At 38.9% G+C, this 23,828-nt stretch overlaps 1 protein-coding gene across 2 annotated transcripts in view; it reads right to left on the reverse strand.

Annotated features, from left to right (window-relative positions):
* Window positions 1-23,828, reverse strand: part of PEX1 (peroxisomal biogenesis factor 1) — a 47,901-nt gene that overhangs the window by 13,635 nt on the left and 10,438 nt on the right. For both annotated transcript variants that reach the window (XM_070424242.1, XM_070424243.1), the window contains exons 9-17: window positions 23,159-23,241; window positions 21,884-22,016; window positions 15,019-15,115; window positions 13,291-13,461; window positions 11,693-11,847; window positions 8,009-8,198; window positions 7,627-7,793; window positions 6,019-6,153; window positions 2,828-2,892 (exon numbers count right to left, since the gene is read on the reverse strand). In XM_070424242.1, the coding sequence (XP_070280343.1) occupies window positions 2,828-2,892; window positions 6,019-6,153; window positions 7,627-7,793; window positions 8,009-8,198; window positions 11,693-11,847; window positions 13,291-13,461; window positions 15,019-15,115; window positions 21,884-22,016; window positions 23,159-23,241 (1,196 nt within the window). The remainder of the gene's footprint in view (window positions 1-2,827; window positions 2,893-6,018; window positions 6,154-7,626; window positions 7,794-8,008; window positions 8,199-11,692; window positions 11,848-13,290; window positions 13,462-15,018; window positions 15,116-21,883; window positions 22,017-23,158; window positions 23,242-23,828) is intronic.

Consider the following 23,828-nt stretch of genomic DNA (forward strand, 5'->3'; position numbering starts at 1 on the left):
CTCCCCTGTGGGAGTGCACTGACCACCAGGGGGCAGCTCCTGCAATGAGCGTCTGCCCTCTGGAGGTCAGTGCGAATCATAGCAACCAGTTGTTCTGCTGTTCGGTCGATTTGCATATTAGCCTTTTATTATATAAGATTGGCCACCTTTATTTCTTTTGTGAAATGCCTATTCATATCTTTTTGTCCATTTAAAATTTGGCAAGCTCATTATTTTCATATTGTTTTGTAAGAACTCTGTATAAAATATATTTTGTTATGCATATTACCTTTTTCCCTAATTTGAACTTTGACTTTTAATGTATTACTTGATTAACTAATTTTGTTTTAATTAAAGAGAAGAGAATATAAATTCCAGCTCTGGTAACAGGCTTGACTAGATGTCTGAAGAACTGCCCCTACTACAAAACACCTGTCATGCTGATTAAAAAACACACACCCAACCATATCTTATTAAATTAGCATGACAAGTAAAACAAATCTGAGGCCAACAACAGACTAGAATGATCTGCTCATGGAATGATTGCCAAAACTTTCCTAGAAAACCAACTGGATCTGATATTTGATTTGTGTAAAGATTTTGAACAAGTGACTAATTTTCCCCCTACAGTTACAGGACTATTCAGATTTTGTTTCTTCTTTCCTTGATTTTGGTCCATTCTATTTTTGTCCATGTCACCCAAGTTTCAAAAGTATTGGCATAAAGTTTGTAGTATTATTTCATAATTTTCCCTTTTACATTTCTCATATCTTTAGTCATGTCCCTTTTTGTCCCTAATATTGTAGATTCATATTCACCTTCTTCTTGATCAATCTTGTTAACGATCGATCAATTGTACCAGGCTTTCAAAAAATATTTGGGTTTGTGAACTTCTCTACTGAATTGTTCTTTATTTAATTAATTTTTGCTCTTAAGTTTATTATTTCCTTTTATTTTTAGTTTATGCCCATACTTTCCTAATTTCATGAGATGGATATCTACTGATCAACTTTAACCTTTTTTCCCCCCTAAGAATTTAAGGCTATACATTATCCTTGAAATAAGTTGTGCAGCATCTGATAATTTTAATAGAATTTTCATTATTTTTTAAAATATATTTTTTTATTGATTTCAGAGAGGAAGAGAGAGGGAGAGAAAGATAGAAACATCAATGATGAGAGAGAATCATTGATCAGTTGCCTCCTGCATGCCCCCCACTGGGGATCGCGCCTGCAACCCAGGCATGTGCCCCTGACTGGAATCGAACCTGGGACCTTTCAGTCCGCAGGCCAATGCTCTATCCACTGAGCCAACCAGCTAGGGCTAGAATTTTCATTATTTAATAGTGCCAAGTATTTTCCATTATGATCTCCTTGTTAACCCATGAGTTATTTAGAAGAGTTTTGTTTTTTTTAATATCTAAATGTATGGAAGGGGATTATCCTTTTGTCATTTATTTTGTGTTTTCAGAAAATAGTCTGTGAGATACTGTTTCTTTGAAACTTACTGTAATTACTATATATGGCCTGGCACATGGCCAATTTTCAAATATGTTCTAGGTGTGCTTGAAAAGAATACATCTTCTCCAGTTGTTGGGTACATGTTCTAAATATGCTTAGAGCAATCTTGCTGAATAGGTTGTTTAAATCTTCTAAATTTTTACTATTTTAAACCTCAATCTAACTAATTACGGAGACCTATGTTAAAATATTTTCCTATGAAAGCAGATTTGTCAATTTCTCCTTGCAAGTCTGTCAATTTTTGTCTTAAATATTTTGAAGCTATAATATTAGATACAAACAATAGAACTGTACTGTCTTCCTGGTAAATTGACCCTTTTGTCAATATGGTGACTATCTTTATCTATAACAATGCTTTCCTGGTAATGTTCCATTTCTAAAATTGGGTGGTGGATATACAAGAATTCATATTGTTATTATTATTCAAAATGTATATGTACATTACATATATTCTCCTAATTGCTTATTTTATATACAATTTAAGAAGAATGAAGTAAAGTAGCTTTTTAATTTGAAAACTCCCTAGAATCTAATCACATTTAAATAATTATTTTGATTCTTAAATATTAGCTTTTTATTCATATGTATCTATATATATAAAAGCCTAAGCGACTGTTCAACCGGTAGCTATGACGCACACTGACCACCAGGGGGCAGACACTCAACGCACAGGCATGGAAACATGGAACAGACTGATGCATCTCAGAGGGAAGGGGAGAGGGGGGAGGGTGGGAAGAGATTAACCAAAGATCTTATATGCATATACTAGAGGCCTGGTGGGGTCCCTCAGCCTGGCCTGTGGCGATTGGGCCGAAACTGGCAGTCTAACATCCCCCGAGGGGTCCAGGATTCCAAGAGGGCATAGGCCAAGCTGAGGGACCCCACCGGTGCACCAATCCATGCACCGGGCCTCTAGTTTTTATGTAAATGCAGTAACAGTTATACCCTTAATTAAGTTGGCCACATGGAATCTTATATTAAAAAGATAAAGTACAGCAATTATGTGGTTCATATAGGGATTTACTTTGAGATTCCTTTGAATAACCACTTATATATGATTCCACTTTCAGCATTTCAGGAATATTTCTTTTGTAAACATAAAACCAAATAATTTACCAAACTTAACACTGAAAATGTTTTATATTTAAGTGGTATCTGGTGAAACAGAATCTTTGTTTTCTAGATTATTAATAATCCACATAAATCACAGCTTTCAAATATCAGTTCTTAAAACACACACACACACAAAAAAACCAATTGAAGACCAGAAAGCATTGACTAATAAATAATAGAGTGAGTTACTTAAAAAACACTCATAATGAACCAACCTAGTAAAAATATCCCGAACAGCTTGCTCACTTGCTCCAATATATTTGCTGAGTAACTCTGGCCCCTATTAGATAAAATAAAATTAAATTAGAATTACGATAAAATTGTTTAAAAACAATATATAATTTTTGTTTATGACTATGGCTAAATGCAGTCATAGAAAATTTTTAATATGATTAAATAAGTGTCTCTTAAACCCATTTAAAAATTATGTGGCTAGAATAAATATCATACCACAAGTTCTACACTTGGTGTTTCCTCTGCCTAGACACTTGTCCCCAGCTAGTCTCATGGCCCATTCATTGCTTCATTTCATTTAGATCTATGACAAAATGCCATATTCTCAGAAAAGCCTTACCCAACAACCCCATTTTGACCCACTCTAATAACTGCACCTCTTTATCCTGCTTGTCTTCCCAAGTAGCATCTACCACCACCTGGCAGTATATTATATACTGAATGTGTCTGTTTATTGTCTTTCACCATTAATAGAATGTAAACTCCAAAAAGGCAGTTTTATTCGGCACTGAATCCCCAGTGCCAAAACAATGCCTGCCACATAGTACTAAATAGTTATTTATTTAGTCAAGTAATGAATGGTTTGCAAGGGGAAAATGTTCTATTTCAAATCTTTGGAGACTCCAAAAAATATGTAATGAGATGAATTACTTAAATCGGCATCTTGAATTACTGAGACCAGTTTATTTGTACACAAGTTGGAGACTATATCATCCAAAACAAACTTTACTACATATAACAAAATCAATAATGAGGCCCTGGCCAGTGTGGTTCAGTTGGTTGAACATCATCCTGTGCACCGAGGGGTCTCTCTGGTTCAATTTCCAGTCATTCTCTCTCTCTCTCTCTCTCTCTCTCTCTCTCTCTCTCTCTCTCTCTCTCTCTCTCTCGAACGTCTTTAACAACGACAAAACAATAGTGAGGATAGTCTTTTAAATTGGGATCTTTAAGGAAAAAAAAGCACACACCTGAATAGGTCCTAAAGTGATCTCCAGTGAAAGATCATTACCTCGAAAAGACCAAACACTGATCAGGATATGTGACCAAAATAAGGAACATCTAGCTCGCCGGTGTGGTTGAGTGTCAACCCCTAAACTGGGAGGTCATGGCTCAATTCCTGGTGAGGGCACATGCTCAGGTTGTGGGCTAGATCCCCAGTGGGGTGTGCAGGAGGCAGCAGATCAATGATTCTCTCTCATCATTGATGCTTTTCTTTCTCTCCCCCTCCCTTCCTCTCTCTGAAATCAATAAAAACATATAAAATAAAAAAACATCAAATATGAAGCCATCTAGATACCTATTAATGTAGTAGTATTTAATTAGACTTCCTTAATATAATCAGAGAACTATAGAGGATGGAACAAGAAATAACTAAGGTAAATAGTAGGGACAAGACAACAAATTCGTGTCAGTGAAAGGCCTCTGTCTTTGATACGTGCCTTGAAGGACTGACCCTGGTCCACCCAGAGAGATTAGCTCTCTACTGAAACCTTTCCACATAGAACTCACCCCAAATTGTGTTTTGAAGCTCTACTAAAGGCGTAAGATGTCCTCCCTAAATTCTAAAATTCAACAATATTCACAAGCTTTACTCTTAAAATTATGTTTTTTAAAACCAGTGAAACTACATTCCAGTAACAAGGAAAAAAGATAAACAAGGTCACAGTTACTCCAGAAAAAAAGATAGGAAAATTTAAACGTTACAGTGTTTCTCCATTATTGCCAGAATACTCATGTAACCAGCTCACAAAAAAATCATGTGATAAAAGAAAGGTAGGCATAAGTCAATTGAGAAATACTAAACTGGCTTTCAGTTTATAAATCAATTTTGAATAAGGTTAAAATATATGATTCCTCTGCCTGAAACCTAATCACTCTTGATAAACTAATACTGCTGGTTGCTGAAACTGTACAACTAAGATATCAGAACTCAGACTAGTGGACTACGAGACATGCTGGCATGTCCCTTCATTACCACACTCACCTTGTATCTGAAAAAACTCAGACCTAGTGTGACACAAGTGAAGATGAAATAGCCATCAGTAAGAGAACCACAAACCCAGCTTCCTGCCTCACTGTGGTCTACAGTCCTTGTCTTTTAGGTTTTCTTCTCCCTTCAACTATAGTGTGCTCTTTGATTTGACTATTTGTGTATAATTCCATTTTTAAAGCATGAAGATTTGCCTTAAGAGCATAAGCCCTACAAAAGACAGGTGGCTCATTATTCAATTTGCTCACAGCTTTAATAAATGGATCACTGCTCCTACTAGCTTCCCAAATATCAGACTAACCCACAATCATAAAAAATAATGGTGCTCTGGCTGGTGTAGCTTGGTTGGAGCGTTGTCTCGGTCGCAAAAAGATGGCGGGTTCAATTCTCCATCAGGGCACATACCCAGATTGTGGGTTTGGTCCCCAGTTTGGGCACATTCAACCGATAAATGTTTCTCTCTCACATTGGTATTTCTCTCCCTCTCCCTCTCTACCTTCCCCTTCCATTCTCTAAAAGTCAATTAAAAAAAAAAAAAAAAAGAAACCTAAATGGTGGTGGCGAGAATGTGGAGAAAGAAGCACCCTCATACATTACTGGTGAGAACGTAAAATGCTGGAATCATTGTGAAAAACAGTTTGGCGATTCCTCAAAAAGTTACACATAGAATTAAAATATCACCCAGCAATTACACTCCAAGGTATATAGATTCAAGAGAAATAAAAACATGTCCACACAGAAATTTGTAGACAATTTATAGCAGTATTATTCATAATAGCCAAAAGATGGAAACAACCCAACTGTCCAGTGATGAACAGATAAACAAACTGTGGCATATCCATACAATGGAATATTATTCAGGCATAAAAAGGACTAGAGTACATGCTACAACTTGGATGACCCTTGAAAACATGCTAAGCGAAAGAAGCTAGACACAACAGGTGGGACACAGTTCATGATTCCTTTTATATGACATGTCCAGAATAGGCAAATCCATAGAGACAGAAAGCAGATTACTGGCTGCCAGGGAAAGGAGGGAATAGGGAAAGGGATGAAAAAGTTTTGAAACTGGAGAGCATTGTGACTGCATTAAATGCCACTAAATTATACACTTTAAAATAGTTAATTACATATTACATAAATTTTACCTCAATAAAAAGAAAAGACAAATGCAAAACATACCTTGACACTAATAAAATTCATTCCACTCTCTCGTGCAATTACCCCAGCTAGTAAGGTTTTTCCTGTTCCAGGAGGGCCATACAACAGTACTCCTGTTCTCTGTCGTATGGGCAAGTTTGCAAATAATTCTGGGTACTGAAAAATACAAAAATATGACAGCTCAGATCTAACCAATGACTAAGCAGCAGCCAAAGATCAATGTATACAATAAGTATTCAGATAGGGATAATTGCCACCTTTATTAACAGAACAATGATAGAAAATAAAATTACCACTCAAAATAATAAACTCCTTAGATTTTTCCCCCGATTAGATCATGGAACACATTCTACACAAAGTGCATGTAGCTGCATAGAATTTCTTTCCATTTTTTTCTGTGTGCGTTTTTTTTTAATACTATAAAAGTACTACAGCCCTAGCCAGTTTTGCTCAGTGGATAGAGCGTCGGCCCTGGGACCAAAGGGTCCCCAGTTTGAATCTGGTCAAGGGCACATACCCAGGTTGTGGGCTCAATCCCTGGCCCTGGCAGGGGCACGAGTGGGAGGCAACCAATCAATATGTCTCTCTCACAAATCAATGGAAAAATATCCTTAAATGAGGATTAAAAGAAAAAAGTACTACATTAAGAAAATAAAAACCAGTCTTTTAATAAGTATACTGCCTTCCACATACATGGTTCATGGGCAAGTTCTGACAGCTATGCAAATTCAAAGAAAGAGAAGAAATAATGGAAAGGCTTGGGTAATGATAATAGATAGTAAAATTTCCCATTTGGTTACATTAACTGAGGTCCTTACCCATTTCTCTCCTCTTTGCCTAGGTCCCTGGTCTCATGCAATGATGCTTCTCTCTCAGGTTTCCAATTCAAACACACTGACCCCTAGTCACTACCTTGTGATCTGAAGAACAATCTACATTTGCCCCTATATTCTGCCATCTGCTTGGTCTATGCTGCCTGATCACTCTGCCTTTCCAGGACTGACACCCAGAGTCTGGAAATGTGGCTTCATCCATCAGTTCTGTGGCCTAGATGACTCTCCACCTCCCAGTTATTCCTACCTATTTCTGTTCAAATCCCAGCTGACAGTTCATTTTGCTTTAGTACAACCTGAATGAGTCACACAAAACATAAGAATTATGAAATTCACATCAAAATGTATTTAATGTGCCCTACCAGGTTTGGCTCAGTGCATAGAGCATCGGCCTGCAGACTGAAAGGTCCCAGGTTCAATTCCGATCAAGGGCACATGCCCAGTTTTCGGGCTCAATCCCCAGTGGGGGGTGTGCAGGAGGCAGCCAATCAATGATTCTCTCTCATCACTGATGTTTCTCTCTCTCTCCCTTCCTCTCTAAAATCAATTTAAAAAAATATTTTTTAAAAAAGTATTTAATGTAGATACCACCCCCACTTTCTTTATAATCTTCTTATGGGCAAGGAGTACATCTGATATTTAAAAAGTCTGTTAGCGTACCAAAAAAATAGTGCTGGACATTTCTTTGGTTACTAAGAAAATACTTGTTGAATCAAACTGAGAATGGGCAGGCCAACACATAAAGCCAGTGACTCAGTGGATCTCTAGGAGTAAGTACTTGATTTTTTAAAAGTACCTTGGCTGGTAACTGGATAGTATCCATAAGGATCTGCCGAACTTCATGTAACCCACCAATCCTATCCCAGCCCAGGTCCTGAGGTTTATGCAGGTTGACGTTTCGCAGAGATGCAGGAACAAATCCTTGGAGAGCCTTTTGGAAGTCCAGTGTTGTTAAAAGCAATTCTGTTTAAAAATAAACAAAACTTCTTTTGGTAGTGATATCTACGTATGAATTTTCAAAAGATGCCATCTACTTAGCTGACAATGCCAATCTTCTACTCAACCAACTACATATTTGAATACTAAAATGGAATATATTTAATTCGTGCCTTACTACAATTACATTTCTCCACCATGGAGTGAAGATTTTAAATTTTGGTGTTAATGGTAAAACATACCTTCCCTGGTGGATATACTCTGATGAGAGAGATGAGAATGTATGGCTCGATCCACGAGCACTGTAAAATCTCTGGCCACAAACCCTTCAGTTTCTTTAGCTATATGTTGCAGGTCAAGGTCAGTGAACTTGTTTATATCACAGTCCAGTTTATTTTTTATTACATTATGCAGAATTTCACATCTTTGTTCCTAAAGAAAAAACACAAAATTCAAATTTCTAATTTTTGCTCAGCTGTAAATTTTAGTACATATGCTTTGAGAACTATCAGGTTGGCATAATCTACCGTGACAGAAAGCAGATTGGTGATTGTCTGCAGATGGAGTGGGGGAGGGATGGACTGCAAAGGGGCACTAGGAAACTTCTGGGAGTGATGGAAATGTTTGCTACCCTAATTGTGGTGATGGTGCCATGGTATATACACGTGTTAAAAGTGATCCAATTTGCCCTGGCCCATGTTTCTAAGTGGTTAGAGCATTGCCCCATGCACTGAAGGGTCTTGGGTTTGATCCCAGTCAAGGGCACATATCTGGGTTGCAGGTTTGATCCCTGACCCAGGCCAGGGTGCATGCAGGGGGCAACCAATAGATGTGTCTTTCTCACATCCATGTTTCTCTCTCCCTCTCTCCTTCCCTCCCTCCCTCCCATTCTCTCTAAAAAGCAATGGGAAAAATATCCTCAGGTGAGGATTAACAACAACCAAAGAAAGTGAGCAAACTGTACATTTTAAATAATGAGTTTGTCTTCTTCAATTATACCTAAGTTATAAAAAAAATTGATAAATAATTGCTATTTCTTTCTTCATTAAGAAAAGCCTTTTTTAGTAAAATCTGGTTTCTTTCAGAGTGTTTTTTTGTTCCTATAAAACTTATTTTTAAAAACATGTTCAATGGCCAAAACCACTATCATTTTGTTATCCTATTTAATAACAGACAAACGTGGTAATTGACCATACCTTCGCTACGCCTCCCATTGGCTACTCAGTGCGATATGCAAATTAACTGCCAACAAAGATGGTGGCTAATTTGCATATGTAGGCTCCAAGCGGTGGAGCGAAGACTGATGGCCTGGGGCCGGCGGAGCAGCAAGGCCTCACGTCCCCAGGGCTGGCAGAGCAGTGAGGCCTGACGTTTCCAGGGCCGGTGGAGCAGTGAGGCCTGACGTTTCCAGGGCAGGTGGAGCAGTGAGGCCTGACGTTTCCAGGGCCAGCGGAGCAGTGAGGCCTGAGGGCCCTGGGGCCGGCAGAACAGCGAGGCCTGACGGCTCCGGGGCCAGAGGAGCAGCGAAGCCTGACGTTTTCTGGGGCCGGCTCCGGCCAGAACTCGGCCAGAGCGAAGGCCTGGGCCCCGGGTGCCGGAGGCAAACCAGTGCCAGCAGCCAGGGGAAAGGAAGGCCTACTGCATGAATCTCTTCGTGCAACAGGCCTCTAGTACTTAATAACAGGTATAATAATTTTATTCTCTTTTTTTAAGATATGTATTTATTGATTTTAGAAAGAGAAGAAGGGAGAGGGAAGAGAGACAGAAAAACATCAATATGAGAGAGGAACATTGATCAACTGCCTCCCATATTCCCCCCAATCCATACCTCGACCAGGGATGGAACCCGAAACCTGGGCAGGTGCCCTGACTGGAAATTGAACCGGCGACCTTTTGGTGCATGGGGCAATGCTCCAACCAACTGAGCAGGTCAATACCTATATTCTTCAATAACAGTTAGTTAGCACAGGGGTGTTGAGCATTTAGGGTAGATGCTAGGTAAAAATTTTAAATAAGAAGTTAAAATGTGCTTGCCAGTCCCAGATGAGCTATCACCACATAAACCATCATGAACTTGAGTCCCCAAAGGGGACGATGTGCCTTATGTTCTTGTGAAATCATGATTTATAATATGAAATATATATTTGGCTTTTGTCCTCATTTCTGGCACCGATTTCCTAAAACTCTTTGAATTTCCTAAGTGATGAGAGTGATAAAGGTGTCCTGACATTCACAACAAACCCCTTTCAATCACATCTGAGTTTATGTTAATGAGGTGACTTTGGGAAAGCACCTAAGATGGGGGCTGGCTGGCAGGGGAACCAACTGTAATTAGAGAGTTGAAACCTCCCGACTTCCCAGAAGGGGAGTGGGGCTGGAGACTGAATTAGCTGCCCATGGCCAATGATTTAATCAATCATGCCAATATTTTATGAAGCCTCCATAAAAATCCAAAGGAGCAGGTTCAGAGAGCTTCTTACTTGGTGAACCAGACACTTCCGTGTGCCAAAGTGCTGGGCCCCAAGCTCCATGGGACAGAAACTCTTTTGTGAGGATAGGACCTCACCCTATGTATCTTTTCATCTAGGTGTTGATTCATATCCTTCAACATCCTCTGTAATAAACCAGTAGTCAAGGGAGTAAACTAGTATCCTAAATTGTGTGAGCTGATCTATCATATTAATCGAACTCAAGGAGGGGGCTGTGGGAATCCCTGATTTATGCAGTCAAAGTGCAGGGTCTGAGTATTTAGGGTAGATGCTAGGACTTGAAATTGGACTGGACTTAAAATCAGCATCTGAAGTGGAGGGCTGTCTGTGATAGTGTCAGAATTGAGTTGAATTGTAGGACTCCCGGCTGGTGTCCAAGAATTTGCTTAGTGGTGTGAGGAAAAGACCCACGCATTGGAACTGGATGCTGAAATCAGTGAATACAAAATATTAGTGCTGTTAAAAAAAACAAAAAAACAGTTTGCCTGGCCAGTGTGGCTCAGTGATTGAGTGTCAACTCATACACCAAGAGGTCACAGGTTGGATTTCTGGTCAGGACACATGTCCAGGTTGTGGGCTTGATCCAGGTTGTGTACAGAAGGCAACCTATAAATGTTCCCCTCTCATTGATGTTTCTATCTCTACCTCCTCCTTTCTCTCTCTCTAAAAAATCAATAAAGCATATTTTTTAAAAGTTTAATCAAATTTTTATAAGATATTTATTTGCATTCTCATTGCCCTTATTCATTAAGAAAAAATGCTTGAAAAAGCAATTATGTGAGATGTTGGATGTGTTAAGATGATTGTGGTAAATATTTCACAATGTGTATCAAATCATGTTGTACACTTTAAATATATGCAATTTTGTCAAATTATATGTCAATAAAGCTGAAAAATCCCAATTTCCATGATGTACTTACACATTCCACCAAAAAACTGAAGCAGTTCAGAATTTTTAGGTTGTTTCTTTTAAATGGAATAAAAAAAGAAAACTAGTTTTAAAAAAAGAAGAAATGCTGTTTTCAAAAAAGCCATTTCCTCAGAAAGTGCATAGTCACATTTCAGGCAGTTATACGTGAAAATTGTTTCTAAGCACAATATGCACCAAATGTCACCTTTTAAAATATTCTTAAAACAAATATTTTTTTTCTATTTGATGAGAGAGAGAGAAAGAGAGAGAGAGAGAAAGAGACACTGATTTCTTGTTCCACCTATTTATGAATTCATTGGTTGCTTCTTCCATGTGCCCTGACTGAGGATTAAACCTGCAACCTTGGTGTATTGGGACGATGCCCTAACCAACTGAGCTATCCGGCCAGGGTCTAAAATATTCTTAAGATCACTAACATAAGCATACGTTTAGAGCCATAAATCAATAAAATTGAAACAATTTACATAAAGGATATACTTCAACAATTTTCACAAGCAGTATGTTACCTGATCAGGAGGATGGATATGCTGGACACACTGAAATATGTGAATTCCTTGAGGAGAAACAAGTGAAGGATGCAGGGAATGTTGAGACTGGCTTGTGGCAATCAGTGCAACCAAACTTCCCATGGAAATAAACTCTTTCAAAATATTGTTCAAAGCTAGAATCAAGCAATACAGTGTAAAAGCTTAGTAAATCTAAACACAGAAATTTTAAATGAAAAATAATGATAATCTAAAGTCATGCTCTAAGGTGGAATATGAATGGTTAGTCTCCTTCATATTTTTTAAAAATTAAATCTTCTATTCATTCAATGCACTCATTTATCTACTAAGGACCTAAAATTTTTGACCTGGCTCTAACCAATCTAATGGAGCAGACACAGGAGGCACTGAATGCTCAGAAAAATGCCTAGTGAAGTTCCTTACTTCTGGATCGATACAGTAAATGAAAAGGAGTCTCTGAAATAAATATTATGGAAGGGTAATAACTTTCCACATTGTGTTCTGTAATAAAGCAAAATATAGCTCAATGAGTTCCTGAACAATCGCTTTCCACCCCAGGACTTGCAGGTTTGGGTGGTTATCGACACTGAACCAGGCATTAGTAATGTGTATCTGAGTCCTGACCTAGGAATTTGCAGCATTCGCTTAAACACCATCCTTACAAGCCTTGCAAATGCTATAGGATTCAAATGTGAGATTAACACGGTTTATAGTAACCCAAGCCACTATGTTGCATTTCGTATCTATTTTAGCTCTTGAGAACCTTGAGGCAGCTGAATGCTGCCAAATCCTCTACCCAGTGCCCCTGCCCCCAGTCCTCTCCTTGAATTCTAAGCTCCAGCAATGGGTTATTCCCTAACATACCATGATTCTTGTACCCGTGCTTTGCCTGTGGACTATACTTTCTTTGGTTCGTATTAGCATGAAGCTACTTCATGCTAATTTCTACTCCCCCATCAAAACTCATCTCAGTTATCAACTCCTCCAAGAAGCCTTCCCTGTCAAGTCCTTACCCTCATACGACCCCCAGTTTGGGGTATGTGTTCCTATAGTGCCCTGTAATACTCCAAGCAGAGTATACCGCCCACCTCCTCGTTGGGTCACCCTGGTCAAATTACCTATTCTTTGAATGTCTCTTTACCCACCTGTAAAACCAGAATATCTGCATGTAGAGTACAAAGCAATCTGTAGCCCAGAAAGGGCACTCATCACATGGCAGCTACCATTATTTTTATCAGTATTCTAAATTAAAATTGTCTGTTTACTTTTCTCTCTTCTCCCAGACTTTGAAAATAAAGACTGCACAAGCAATAGACAAATATTTGTCAAATGAACAAAGCAAGAGTAAATCTGTACAATTAAGCAATTTCTTATCAGTACAGGAGAATGAAAAGGCCCCAAAGCCTGATCATGAAGTTGCAGAATTTCCACACTGCTCTTATTCTACAGATTTTTGCTAATACAGAACAAGTGTAGAATGCTATCAGAAGCTCGATACATAACAGCATATATTCTTTTCTCTGAAGAGAGCAGATCTGCCATTAAGACTAAAAACAAAGAAAAGGGCCTGAAGCCAGGGATGGGTGTGTTGCCATCACCATGCGCCAGCCGCTGGCTCTGCACCACCTCAGGGCCCCGCTCGTGCTCCGGTGCAGCAGGCAGGCCAACAATGAGATCCAGGTCGTCCAGCAGAACAACAGAAGGCTGCCTCCAGGCAGCCTCTGAGAAAGCCGCCTCTAGGGTTTTTTGTATGTTTTCAAGCCTTTTTCCTTAAAACAAAAGATATCGAGTGGTTAATGTTATTTCAGGGCTGGGAAAGTTCAGGCTACCATTTTGAAAGCATTAGAAAAGCTCAATATTAACTATTAAAATTTGATCCATATTTTGTTAATATACCAATTTTTAAAATTTGTTAATCATTGACATGGTTTAATTAATACAGCGTCAAAGGACGAAGGAATTTTATAAAACTGAAAAAAAGGAATATGCTACTATAATTTCTGAATGTGTGTATTTATACCTCACCTCATTCCATATGGCATTTCAGGTGGCTTATAACAAAATAGTAAAATAAAGGCAGATTGTGGGAAAATGTAAATGAGAACAGGGGATCAGGATTTAGATAAAATCAAACACAAATGATCCTAGAATTGCTATATATGAAGAATAAATTTGGCTTTAAAGTTCCTGGTGAATTATAAAGTCTTAATTTTCAAAGAATGGAAAACATACCAAATCATAAACCAATGTAAGGAGTTATTTAGCTGTAAAACAAAATTTTCACATGAGGCTTCAAACAGGACTGGGAGATGGGGAATCTCTCCAAAACCACCTTTACAGCATATGGAATAATGGGTTTTGCAAGCTATTTCTACTTTCTTACCATATACTAGATAAAAAAACAACAACCTGAAATTAAACAATGAGTTGGAACTTTATGGTAGAGGTAGCCAAGGGGGAAAAAATAACTACTCAAAGTAAAATCTTTCCAATTGTTTAAAAAAACTGAATAGATAATAATGTCAATGTTAAAGGCTTTTAAAAGTACAGAAGTGCAGCCCTAGCTGGTTTGGCTCACTGGATAGAGTGTTGACCTATGGACCAAGGGTCCTGGGTTCCAGGCACGTGCCTTGGCTGCAGGCTCCTCCGCAGCTGGGGCCCTGGTTGGGGCTTGTGCAGGAGGCAACCAATCAATGTTTCTCTCTCACATCGATATTTCTATTTCCCTCTCTTCCACTCCTTCTAAAAAACAATGGAAAAATAGCCTTAGGTGAGAATTAACAGAAGTACAGAAGTGCATTTGGTAAATTGTAATTCACTTCGCTGTCCACTTCTATTCACTTTCCCTCCCGAGGCAACCACTCTGCCAGTTTCCCATAACAATTCAGGGATAACTTATACCCTTTAGAGCAGGGGTGGGGAATAGAATCATTTGGTCTGGTCCTGCCAATGCATTAGGGGTGAGTTAATTAAATGTTTGACCAAATATAGCATGCTAATTTTTAAGTTGATAATTTTGTATGGTCCTCAAATTATGTTATAAATATTCAAATAGCTTTTGGCAGTAAAAAGGTTCCCCACCCCTGCTTTAGAGTATATTCTAAATACTAACTTTCTCAGAGTGGCATTTTCAGGAATACAGTCTACAAAGAGTTTTGGCTAGAAAAAAAATGGCCTCCATTCATATGGAAAGTTTAAAAATTTTTATTAAATACATTAGAAAGCCAACCAAAGATTTAAATTTTTAAGAAATTTAAGATTAGATATTTGTATTTATTACAATAACAGCATTTAAATAATCTGTTTTTCTACCTGGACAGTCATACCTCGTAAAACCTTACAGTCAACCATCTCCACATGAGCGTCCAGTGTGTCAAATGCTTCCTTACAGAGCGCTTTGGCTAGAGTTGACTTTCCACTGCCCTACAAAATAATTAACTCATAAGAACTCGAAATATAGTCAGTCACAGAAATAGCCCCTGGCACTGTGGCAACCACAAAAATTAAGCCTCATCAATCAAGTACACACTATTATATGACAATATAGCTAAATAAAGCTGGGGGGGGGGGGCGGTGACCCACATTCCTGGAACTCTAGGATCACTTTACAGTGATTGACATGTAACAAGTAACAGGAAGGAGAGAGCACCTGGATTCATGAACTTGTAAGAGAGCACTGCAGGATAAGTGGGAAAAACTATTTCCTAAATACTCAAGTCTAGCAAAGAGGACACGTTATATTCTACAAAGAAACCAGGAAGTTCCAGCTTCCTACCCTTAATAGCAGGATTCAAGTATTCTATAACCATACTAAAGGTAAACCGATGACAACACAATATCAGGAATATAAACCCACTAAAAGGGGCACTTCCCCACTCCAACTCCAACCTCAATTTGTACTAATACTAAAAATAATAAATTGCTTTGAAAAAAAGGAAAAAAAAAGAGTATACACCAAATTAGCTGCCATGTGAGATATGCAGCTGCTACTAAAGCAGGGCTTTTTTTTTAAAGCTTACAGGAACTGTATGTATGCATCCTATGTCATTATAGTGCCTACATGGCAAATAAACATCTAATTTGGTTTTTACAATTTGTTAGTTAAAACCATCACTAATATGTAAATCTTTCTCTTTAAAAACAGGTAATGCTTCATTATTTATTAATAGGAGGAAATAATATGAACATTCAACAATTATTTTAGATAAATAAAACTTATTCCTATTTAATTTCAATTATTTTTAATGAAAAATATTACCCACTTCTCTTATTATCTTAAATAAACTGTAACTTTAATTCAGTTTCTTGGTACAGCGTAACTTGACCAATTAGGGTACAATGAAGCCAGCAGAGACTATTAAGGTGGGTAGAACAGTTTACTTTTCACATGAGGTAACTCCAGGTTGTACAGGGTTTTGATCCAATGTGCACTTTTTTCCTAAGTAAAAGTTTAACTTTTTCCTGATTATAAAATAATTTTTAGAACATCTACACTAATAAAAGAGAAACATGTTAATTAGCGTACGACCACTACCCTTCCCATTGGCTAATCAGCATATCCTTATGCAAATTAACTGTCAGCCAAGATGGCGGCCGGCAGCCATGCACTGAAGCGAGCAGGGAGGTTTGCTTGCTCCAGTGACTGCGGACTCCAACGTTCCCCGCCTAACTTGCCAGCCTCTCAGCTGCAACTCTAAGCAACTATGTACTATGTTGCAAATATAGAAGCTAAACAAAACCCCAGAAACCGGCTTTCAGTCAGCCCCGGACCGCAACATTGTATCAATGTTTTCAGCAGCGAGGCCTCAGAGCTAAACCTGGCCCAGAATAAAAAAAAAAAAAAAAAAGAAAACAAGGAGCGGTTGGGAGCTTTTAGTCACCCGCCAGCCGGAAAACCACCCTCATCCCCTCAGCCAGACTGGCCAGGCACCCCAGTGGGGACCCCCACCCTGATCCCGGACACCCTTCAGGGCCAACCAGCCAGCCCCTACCCGTGCACTATCCTATATAGTAAAAGGGTAATATGCCTACCGGCACCGGGATCAGCGGAGCAGCGAGGCTCCCGGCACCGGAATCAGCGTGACAGGGGGCAGCACCCAAACCCCCTGATCGCCCTGCAGCTCTGTGTGTGACAGGAGGCGGGGCCACAACCTCCCTATCCGCCCTGCTCTGTTCATGACAGGGGAAGGCGCCCCAATCCCCTGATCAGCCCTCCTCTGTGCCTGATAGGGGGGAGCTCCCCAACCCCCTGATCGCCCTGCGGCTCTGTGTGTGGCAGGGTGCAGCGCACCAACCCCCTGATCGGCCCTGCTCTGTGACAGGGTGCGGCGCCCCAACCCCCCCACCCCACGGGCCCTGCTCTGTGACAGGGTAGAGCCATAATCTCTCCATCGGCCCTGCCCCGAGTGTGATAGTGGCGGCGCCCCAACCCCCTGATCAGCCCTGCTCTGTGGGTAATAGAGGGTGGCGCCCCAACCCCCCTCCACGGGCCTTGCTCTGTGTGTGACAGGGTAGAGCCATAACCTCCCCATTGGCCCTGCCCTGAGTGTGACAGGGTGCAGCGCCCCAACCCCTTGATCCGCCCTGCTCTGTGTGTGACAGGGGGCGGTGCCCCAGCTCCCCTATTGGCCCTACTCTGTGAGTGACAGGGGGGAGCTCCTCAACCCCCTGATGGGCCCTGCTCTGTGTGTGACAGGGGGGAGCTCCCCAACCCCCTGATCGACCCTGCTCTGTGTGTGACAGGGTACGGAGCCCCAACCCCCCTGATGGGCCCTGCTCTGTGAGTGACAGGGGGCAGCGCCCCAACCCCGATTGGCCCTGCTCTGTGTGTGACGGGGTGGCGCCGCAACCTCCCCATCGACCCTGCCTTGAGTGTGACAGGGGGCGGTGCCCCAACCCCCCAATCGGCCCTACCCTGAGCGTGACTGAGGGTGGCATCGCAACCTCCCGATCCGCCCTGCTCTGTGCATGACGGGGCGGTGCCCCAACTCCCCAATCGGCCCTGCTCTGAGCCTGACCAGGGGCTGCATTTAGGGATTGGGCCTGCCCTCTGCCACCCGGGAGCAGGCCTAAGCCAGCAGGTCATTATCTCCCGAGGGGTCCCAGACTGCGAGAGGGCACAGGCCGGGCTGGGGGACCCCCTGCCCCCAGTGCACAAATTTTTGTGCACCAGGCCTCTAGTACATAATAATTATAAATACTTAGTAGAGAAAGCTAAAAAATCTCTGGTAATCATCCCATCACACAGAAGTACCCTTTGCCAAGTGTTCTGATATGTCATCCTTACAGTCACTCCACTAACATTTACGCAAATTTATAAAGATGGGATTACAGTACTCATGCAAGTTTGCAGTAAATCACCGTCCTCTTTATCAACAAATATAGAGCAGCATCTGCTCCCTAGTATACCACCACTGTGGGATGTATTGGACCACAACGTTCAAAAAGCCCGTTCTTAAGTGCATATTTATGCTGCTCCCAATTTTTAATTATTATAAGCTAAAATAAATATACACATACATACATATGTTTACTTATTTGTCAGATTATACCTTTAGGATAAATTTCTAGAAGCAGAATTCTACATCAAAACCTTTGTTTTTGCTAAGTATTGCTAGAGTGCCCCCTTAAAAAGCTCAACACTGGTAGATTTTTATAGTTCTTTTAATAAATATTGATTTCTTCCCCCATACTACTATTATTTCTTACCACTGTTGTTTTGCCTAGCTTTAGCAACCCTACATTATTCTAATATGTTGTTTTTCATTATTGTGGACTAAAAAAACAGCCAAGGTTTTGATGCAAAGTTGAAATTCAACAGGCACTCAACAAACACTACCATCATCATAGTTTACAGAATTACATTTATATCTGAAGTCCATGGGTTTCAAAAAGAAATTAGGGGTGTTGTGGGATAGGTCCCACCAGTCATAATCATTTTGCCTAGTTAGAGGGCTTTTTCTCCTTACTGAAAATAATTCACATTTGTACAGCACTTTTAGTTTACAGAGCCTTTTTGTGTATATTATTTCCTTAAATGAGGTCATTCTAAGAAGGCAAATAAGACACTAAAAAATGCCTGAAGTCAGGGCCAGTAAGTACATGAGAGACATGGGACTCAAATCCAGGTCTTTGCTTGTTCTCCCTATTAGCCACACTATCCTACATGAGACTTTGGTTTCTGAGTCAGTAGGAAATTCCTTTTTTCAAAAATAATATTCTACCATGATACATTTTGAAATTTGACATAGATAATCTAGAAACCACAGAGTATCTGCTATATTTTACTAGCTTTGCACACCTGGGATAAAGCCAACTGGATTGTGGCATATAATTCTTTTCACACATTGATCTGATTTGCTAATATTTTGTTGAGAATTTTTGTATCTATGTTTATGAGAGGTACTCTGGTTTGTAGTTTTCTTTTCCTGTAATGTCTTTGTCTGGTTTTAGTGTTAGGGAAATGCTGGCCCAATAGAATGAGTTAGGAAGTATTATCTCTGCTTGTATCCTCTGAAAGAGACTGTAGTGAAGTGGTATTATTTCTTATTTGTTTGGCAGAATTAACCCATGAACCCATCTGGGGCCTGGTGCTTTCTGTTCTGGATGACTATTAATTATTGACTCAATTTCTTTAATAGATATAGGCCTTTTTATATTGTCCGTTTCTTCTTGTGTGAGTTTTGGCAGCTTGTCTTCCAAAGGAATTGCTCTATTCATCTATATCATCATATTTGTGGACAGAGAGTTTTCATTACTATTACTATTTTATTATCTTTTTTTCTATCCTCACCTGAGGATACATTTCTTAAATTGATTTTTAGACAGGGGGGGGGGGGCGGGGGAGAAGTAGGGAGGTGGGAGGGTGGGAGAGAGGGAGAGAAGAAGAGAGAGAAATACTGATGAGAGAAACATCCATCAGTTGCCTCCTGTATGTGCCCTGACTGGGAATCGAACCTGCAACTTTTTGGTAAATGGGAGGATGCTACATCCAATCTAGCCACCTGGCCAGGGCACTTTATTATCCTTTTAATGTGCATGGGAAATTTATCAATACCCCCCTTTCATTTCACATACTGGTAATTTATTTCTCTTTCTTTCTCTCTCTCTCTCTCCATCTCTCTCTCTCTCCCCCCGTGTGTGTTTGTTCTAATTTTTTATTAGGCTGTTACACAGGAGGTTTACTTTATAACAATCCATTTGGTTTACAATTTGTGCACATTGTTTTTTTGTGTGCTCCACTTTAGCTTAAATAATGCAAATTTTATCATGGCCTTTTCTTGTTCTTATGATAAATTAAAAATACTTTTTCCTCTTCTCTTTTTCCAGCTTTATTGAGCTATAATTGCCATATAACTTTCGGTAAGTTATACAACATGATGATTTAGTATACTTACTGGAAACTGACTACCCCAGTAGGGTTAATTAATGCCTCCATCATCTCATGTAATTACTATTTCTTTTTTGTGGTGATAACATTTAAGATCTACTCTCCTAGCAACTTTTAGGTATATAATACAGTACTGTTAACTATTATCACCATGCTGTACATTAGATCATCTCTCTTTTTATTTTTTCTTAGCTTGGCTAGATGCTTATCAATTTCATTGGTCTTTTCAGAGAACCAGGTATTTTTGTTTCATATATTTTCTCTATTGATTTCCTGTTTTCAATTCATTGATTTCTGCTCTAATTATTATTTATTTTCTTCTGCTTACATTGAATTTCATTTATTCTTCCTTTTCTAGTTTCCTGAGGTAGAAACGTAGATTACTGGAGTAGTTGCTATATTTTAAACAAAAATCAGAAGAAAGCAACTGGGCTAGTAACAGGAAAAAAGGTTATACTAGAGTTAAAAGTGAACAGAAATTTTAAAAGCCTTAAAATGTTGAACTGCAAAAAAGCATAAAGACTCAGAAAGATCAAACTATACCCCTGGTGACAATACTTTTAGAAGAAAATAAAACTACAAGCCCTTTAAAAGGCCAGGGAACCTCTAACAAGATTGACAAAGTCGCCGAAACCGGTTTGGCTCAGTGGATAGAGCGTTGGCCTGCGGACTGAGAGGTCCCGGGTTCGATTCCGGTCAAGGGCATGTACCTGGGTTGCAGGCACATCCCCGGTGGGGGATGTGCAAGAGGCAGCTGATCGATGTTTCTCTCTCATCGATGTTTCTAACTCTCTCTATCTCTCTCCCTTCCTCTCTGTGAAAAATCAATAAAATATATTTAAAAAAAAAAAAAAAAAAAAAGATTGACAAAGTTTAAAAAGAGAGAAGACACAAAGCACCAATATCAGGAAACAGGACTTCACAGCAGATTCCGCAGTCATTAAGAAGACAAGACAATACTGAGAACAATTTTATGCTCATAAATTCGACAACTTAGAATAGAACAATTCCTCATAAACGACAAACTACCAAATGTCTGCCAAGATAAAAACAGATAAATAAGGAAAATTGAATTTACAATTAAAAAGTTAACAATAAGAAAATCTCCAGGTCCAGATGATTTTATTGGAGTTTTTACCATTCAAAGAACAATGAACACCAATTTCATATAACCTCTTCCAGAAAATAGAATGGTAGGAAAACACATTTCAATTCTTTATTACCCTGACAGCAAAACCAGACAAAGAAAGTACAAAAACAGAAAATTATAGGCTAATAACTCTCATGAACTTAGATACCTTATTCATCACCACTTTCCAATACCTATTAGTAGGCCTTCAAAAATATTGAATGAATGAATGCTTTCCATATCTCGTATTAATCCTATATAATAAAAGCCTAATATGCTAAGTGTCCAACTGTTTGACCAGTTGCTATCATGCGCACTGACCACCAGGGGGAAGATGCTTCGACCAGTAGGTTAGCTTGCTACTGGGGTCTGGCAGATCGGGACTGGGTGAGGCAGGCCAGACATGCCCTGGAGCCCTCCCACGGTCTCTCCCCAGCTCCGATCGTGCACCAGTGGGGTCCCTCAGCTTGACCTGTGCCCCCTTGTAATCCAGCACCCCTCAGAGTATGTCAGAGAGCCAGTTTCGGCCCAATCCCCACAGGCCAGCTAAGGGACCCCACCGGTGCATAAATCCGTGTGCACCGGTCCTCTAGTAACCCTATATAACAGATGGTCAGAACTCAGAGAGGAATTAAAAGTTATTAATGAAAATGAGCATATTTTAACCTCATACCTTTCCTCCTGTGAGTAAAACGGCTCCATTCCTAAGTCCAGCCACAAGGGACATTAGCTGCCGAGACAAAGGGCGTCCCAGGAGACTATGAGTGATGTGCTCCATGGAGGATACACCTAAGGAATTCACTCCTCTGCAAAATATGTAAATTGTTGCATGATAAAACACTGAAGCAGAATAAAATCTAGCTATAAAAAATTACAAAACTTTCCTTCCTAGGATAGTTAATGATTTTTAAAAGAGGAACATCTTACTCTTCTTTATTTGAAAGTATATTAAATTAATGCCAAATCTGAGGTACAGCTTTAAAACTAGTTTTTTACTTTCAAACATGTATGTGCAAAGCTAAGTTTGTCCAAATAGGACTCCTTAAGGAATCTGTCTTAACATATACAAATAACCCCTCAAAATGATTTTCAGTTTGGTAATCAACATAGTCATAAACGGGTGCTTTTGAAATGGTATAGGATACTTGAAGACTTATTTCCTCGTAAAAATTGCCTTTGAAATCCAGCTTTGATCTGTAGATTATAAAACATGAACTTCAACCTACTTCCTGTCTCTGACTGACAATTTACTTCTGATAATATCAGAAATTCCTAAATTAGAGACTGAACTAAAGAAATTTTACTTTATACATGAATATCATGCTATATTTAAACATTATTACTTTATGGTTTAATTATTTTAATAAAACATTTACAGACTATACTATTAAAGGAAATCAAATCACTACTATTACATCTACTAAAAGCCTCTGTGAAGAATTCTAAGAGGTAATGTTTATATGTGATTTCATACTGTATAAGTGATTTATAAAATTAAGAGGTTCTTTCAGATTTGTCTAAAAGTTGAAGAAAACACAAATAATCCCAATTAATACATTAATAAGATACTAAAGGAATAACTTAATTTGAAATATTTTTAAACATTCAACTGTTTTCAAATTTAACTTTCACAATAAATTTATTAGCTCTAAGAATTATTGTTTTATTTAAGCATACATAATCCAGGTCATATCTAGTTGCTTTCTTCTCACAATCAAATCTCAAAGTAAAATTTTTAATAAGCTTCAGACTTTGTTATCTAAGAAGACAAGGCAAATTACTAAGCTAGGTGTGAAAACATAAATAATCCTTGAAAAAATACCTTCTAATGCATTAGTAAGATTATTCAATGACATTAACATCTACTTTAATACTGACACATAAAAACCCTGCTAGAGATAATGTTGAACATGTCTCTAAACATGCTAGTTTGGCCATAACTTCTTACCCCAAGCAGTTCAGCTTTAAAAAAGGAAGAATAAAGTCAATTTCCTCACTGTTTTCTTCTTTTAGCATAGGATCTAGAAGGACCTATAGTAGCAAGGAAAAATCAGTTTTACATTTCAAAGCTGTATCTTCGCCTGTTTTTCTTGGGTCCCAGAAAACTGAATTGCTGATTGTTACACCAGAGAGAAAAGATATAGTGTGCATGCAAGATCATTACTTAAAATAGCCTTCACAACAATAATTTACTCATCCAAGGAACACAAATATTTATGGTCAACAAGCAGTAAAGAATGTTACTCCTTCATGCATTTTATAGACCTATCTTTATTTGCAAATTTGATTTGTGTCATTCTTTTCACAATTCTTACATTTATTTGTATTTTCTCTAAATCATATTCCTTCAATTAAATTTTAAAAGTAGAGAAACAGTGTCTACTTCCAAACCACTGAAATTCCAAATGACTTCAGCATCTTCAGTTTTACAATGACAACAGCAAGTATCCTAACTAAAACATAATAGTCTAAAATAACCACTTTAAAAATACTTCTGGAAGAAAAGTGATAATATTTGTAAAGAGCTGAGAATTTACGAATTGCTATAATAATATGAATTGTGCAGCAAAACTGCAAGTAAAAATCTGAATTTTAAAACTCAAAACACTAAAGCTAAC

Source organism: Myotis yumanensis, unplaced genomic scaffold (genome assembly GCF_028538775.1).
Source record: "Myotis yumanensis isolate MYYU_CA2020_CCGP unplaced genomic scaffold, mMyoYum1.0.hap1 SCAF_9, whole genome shotgun sequence".
In the NCBI taxonomy this organism is placed as follows: Eukaryota; Metazoa; Chordata; class Mammalia; order Chiroptera; family Vespertilionidae; genus Myotis; species Myotis yumanensis.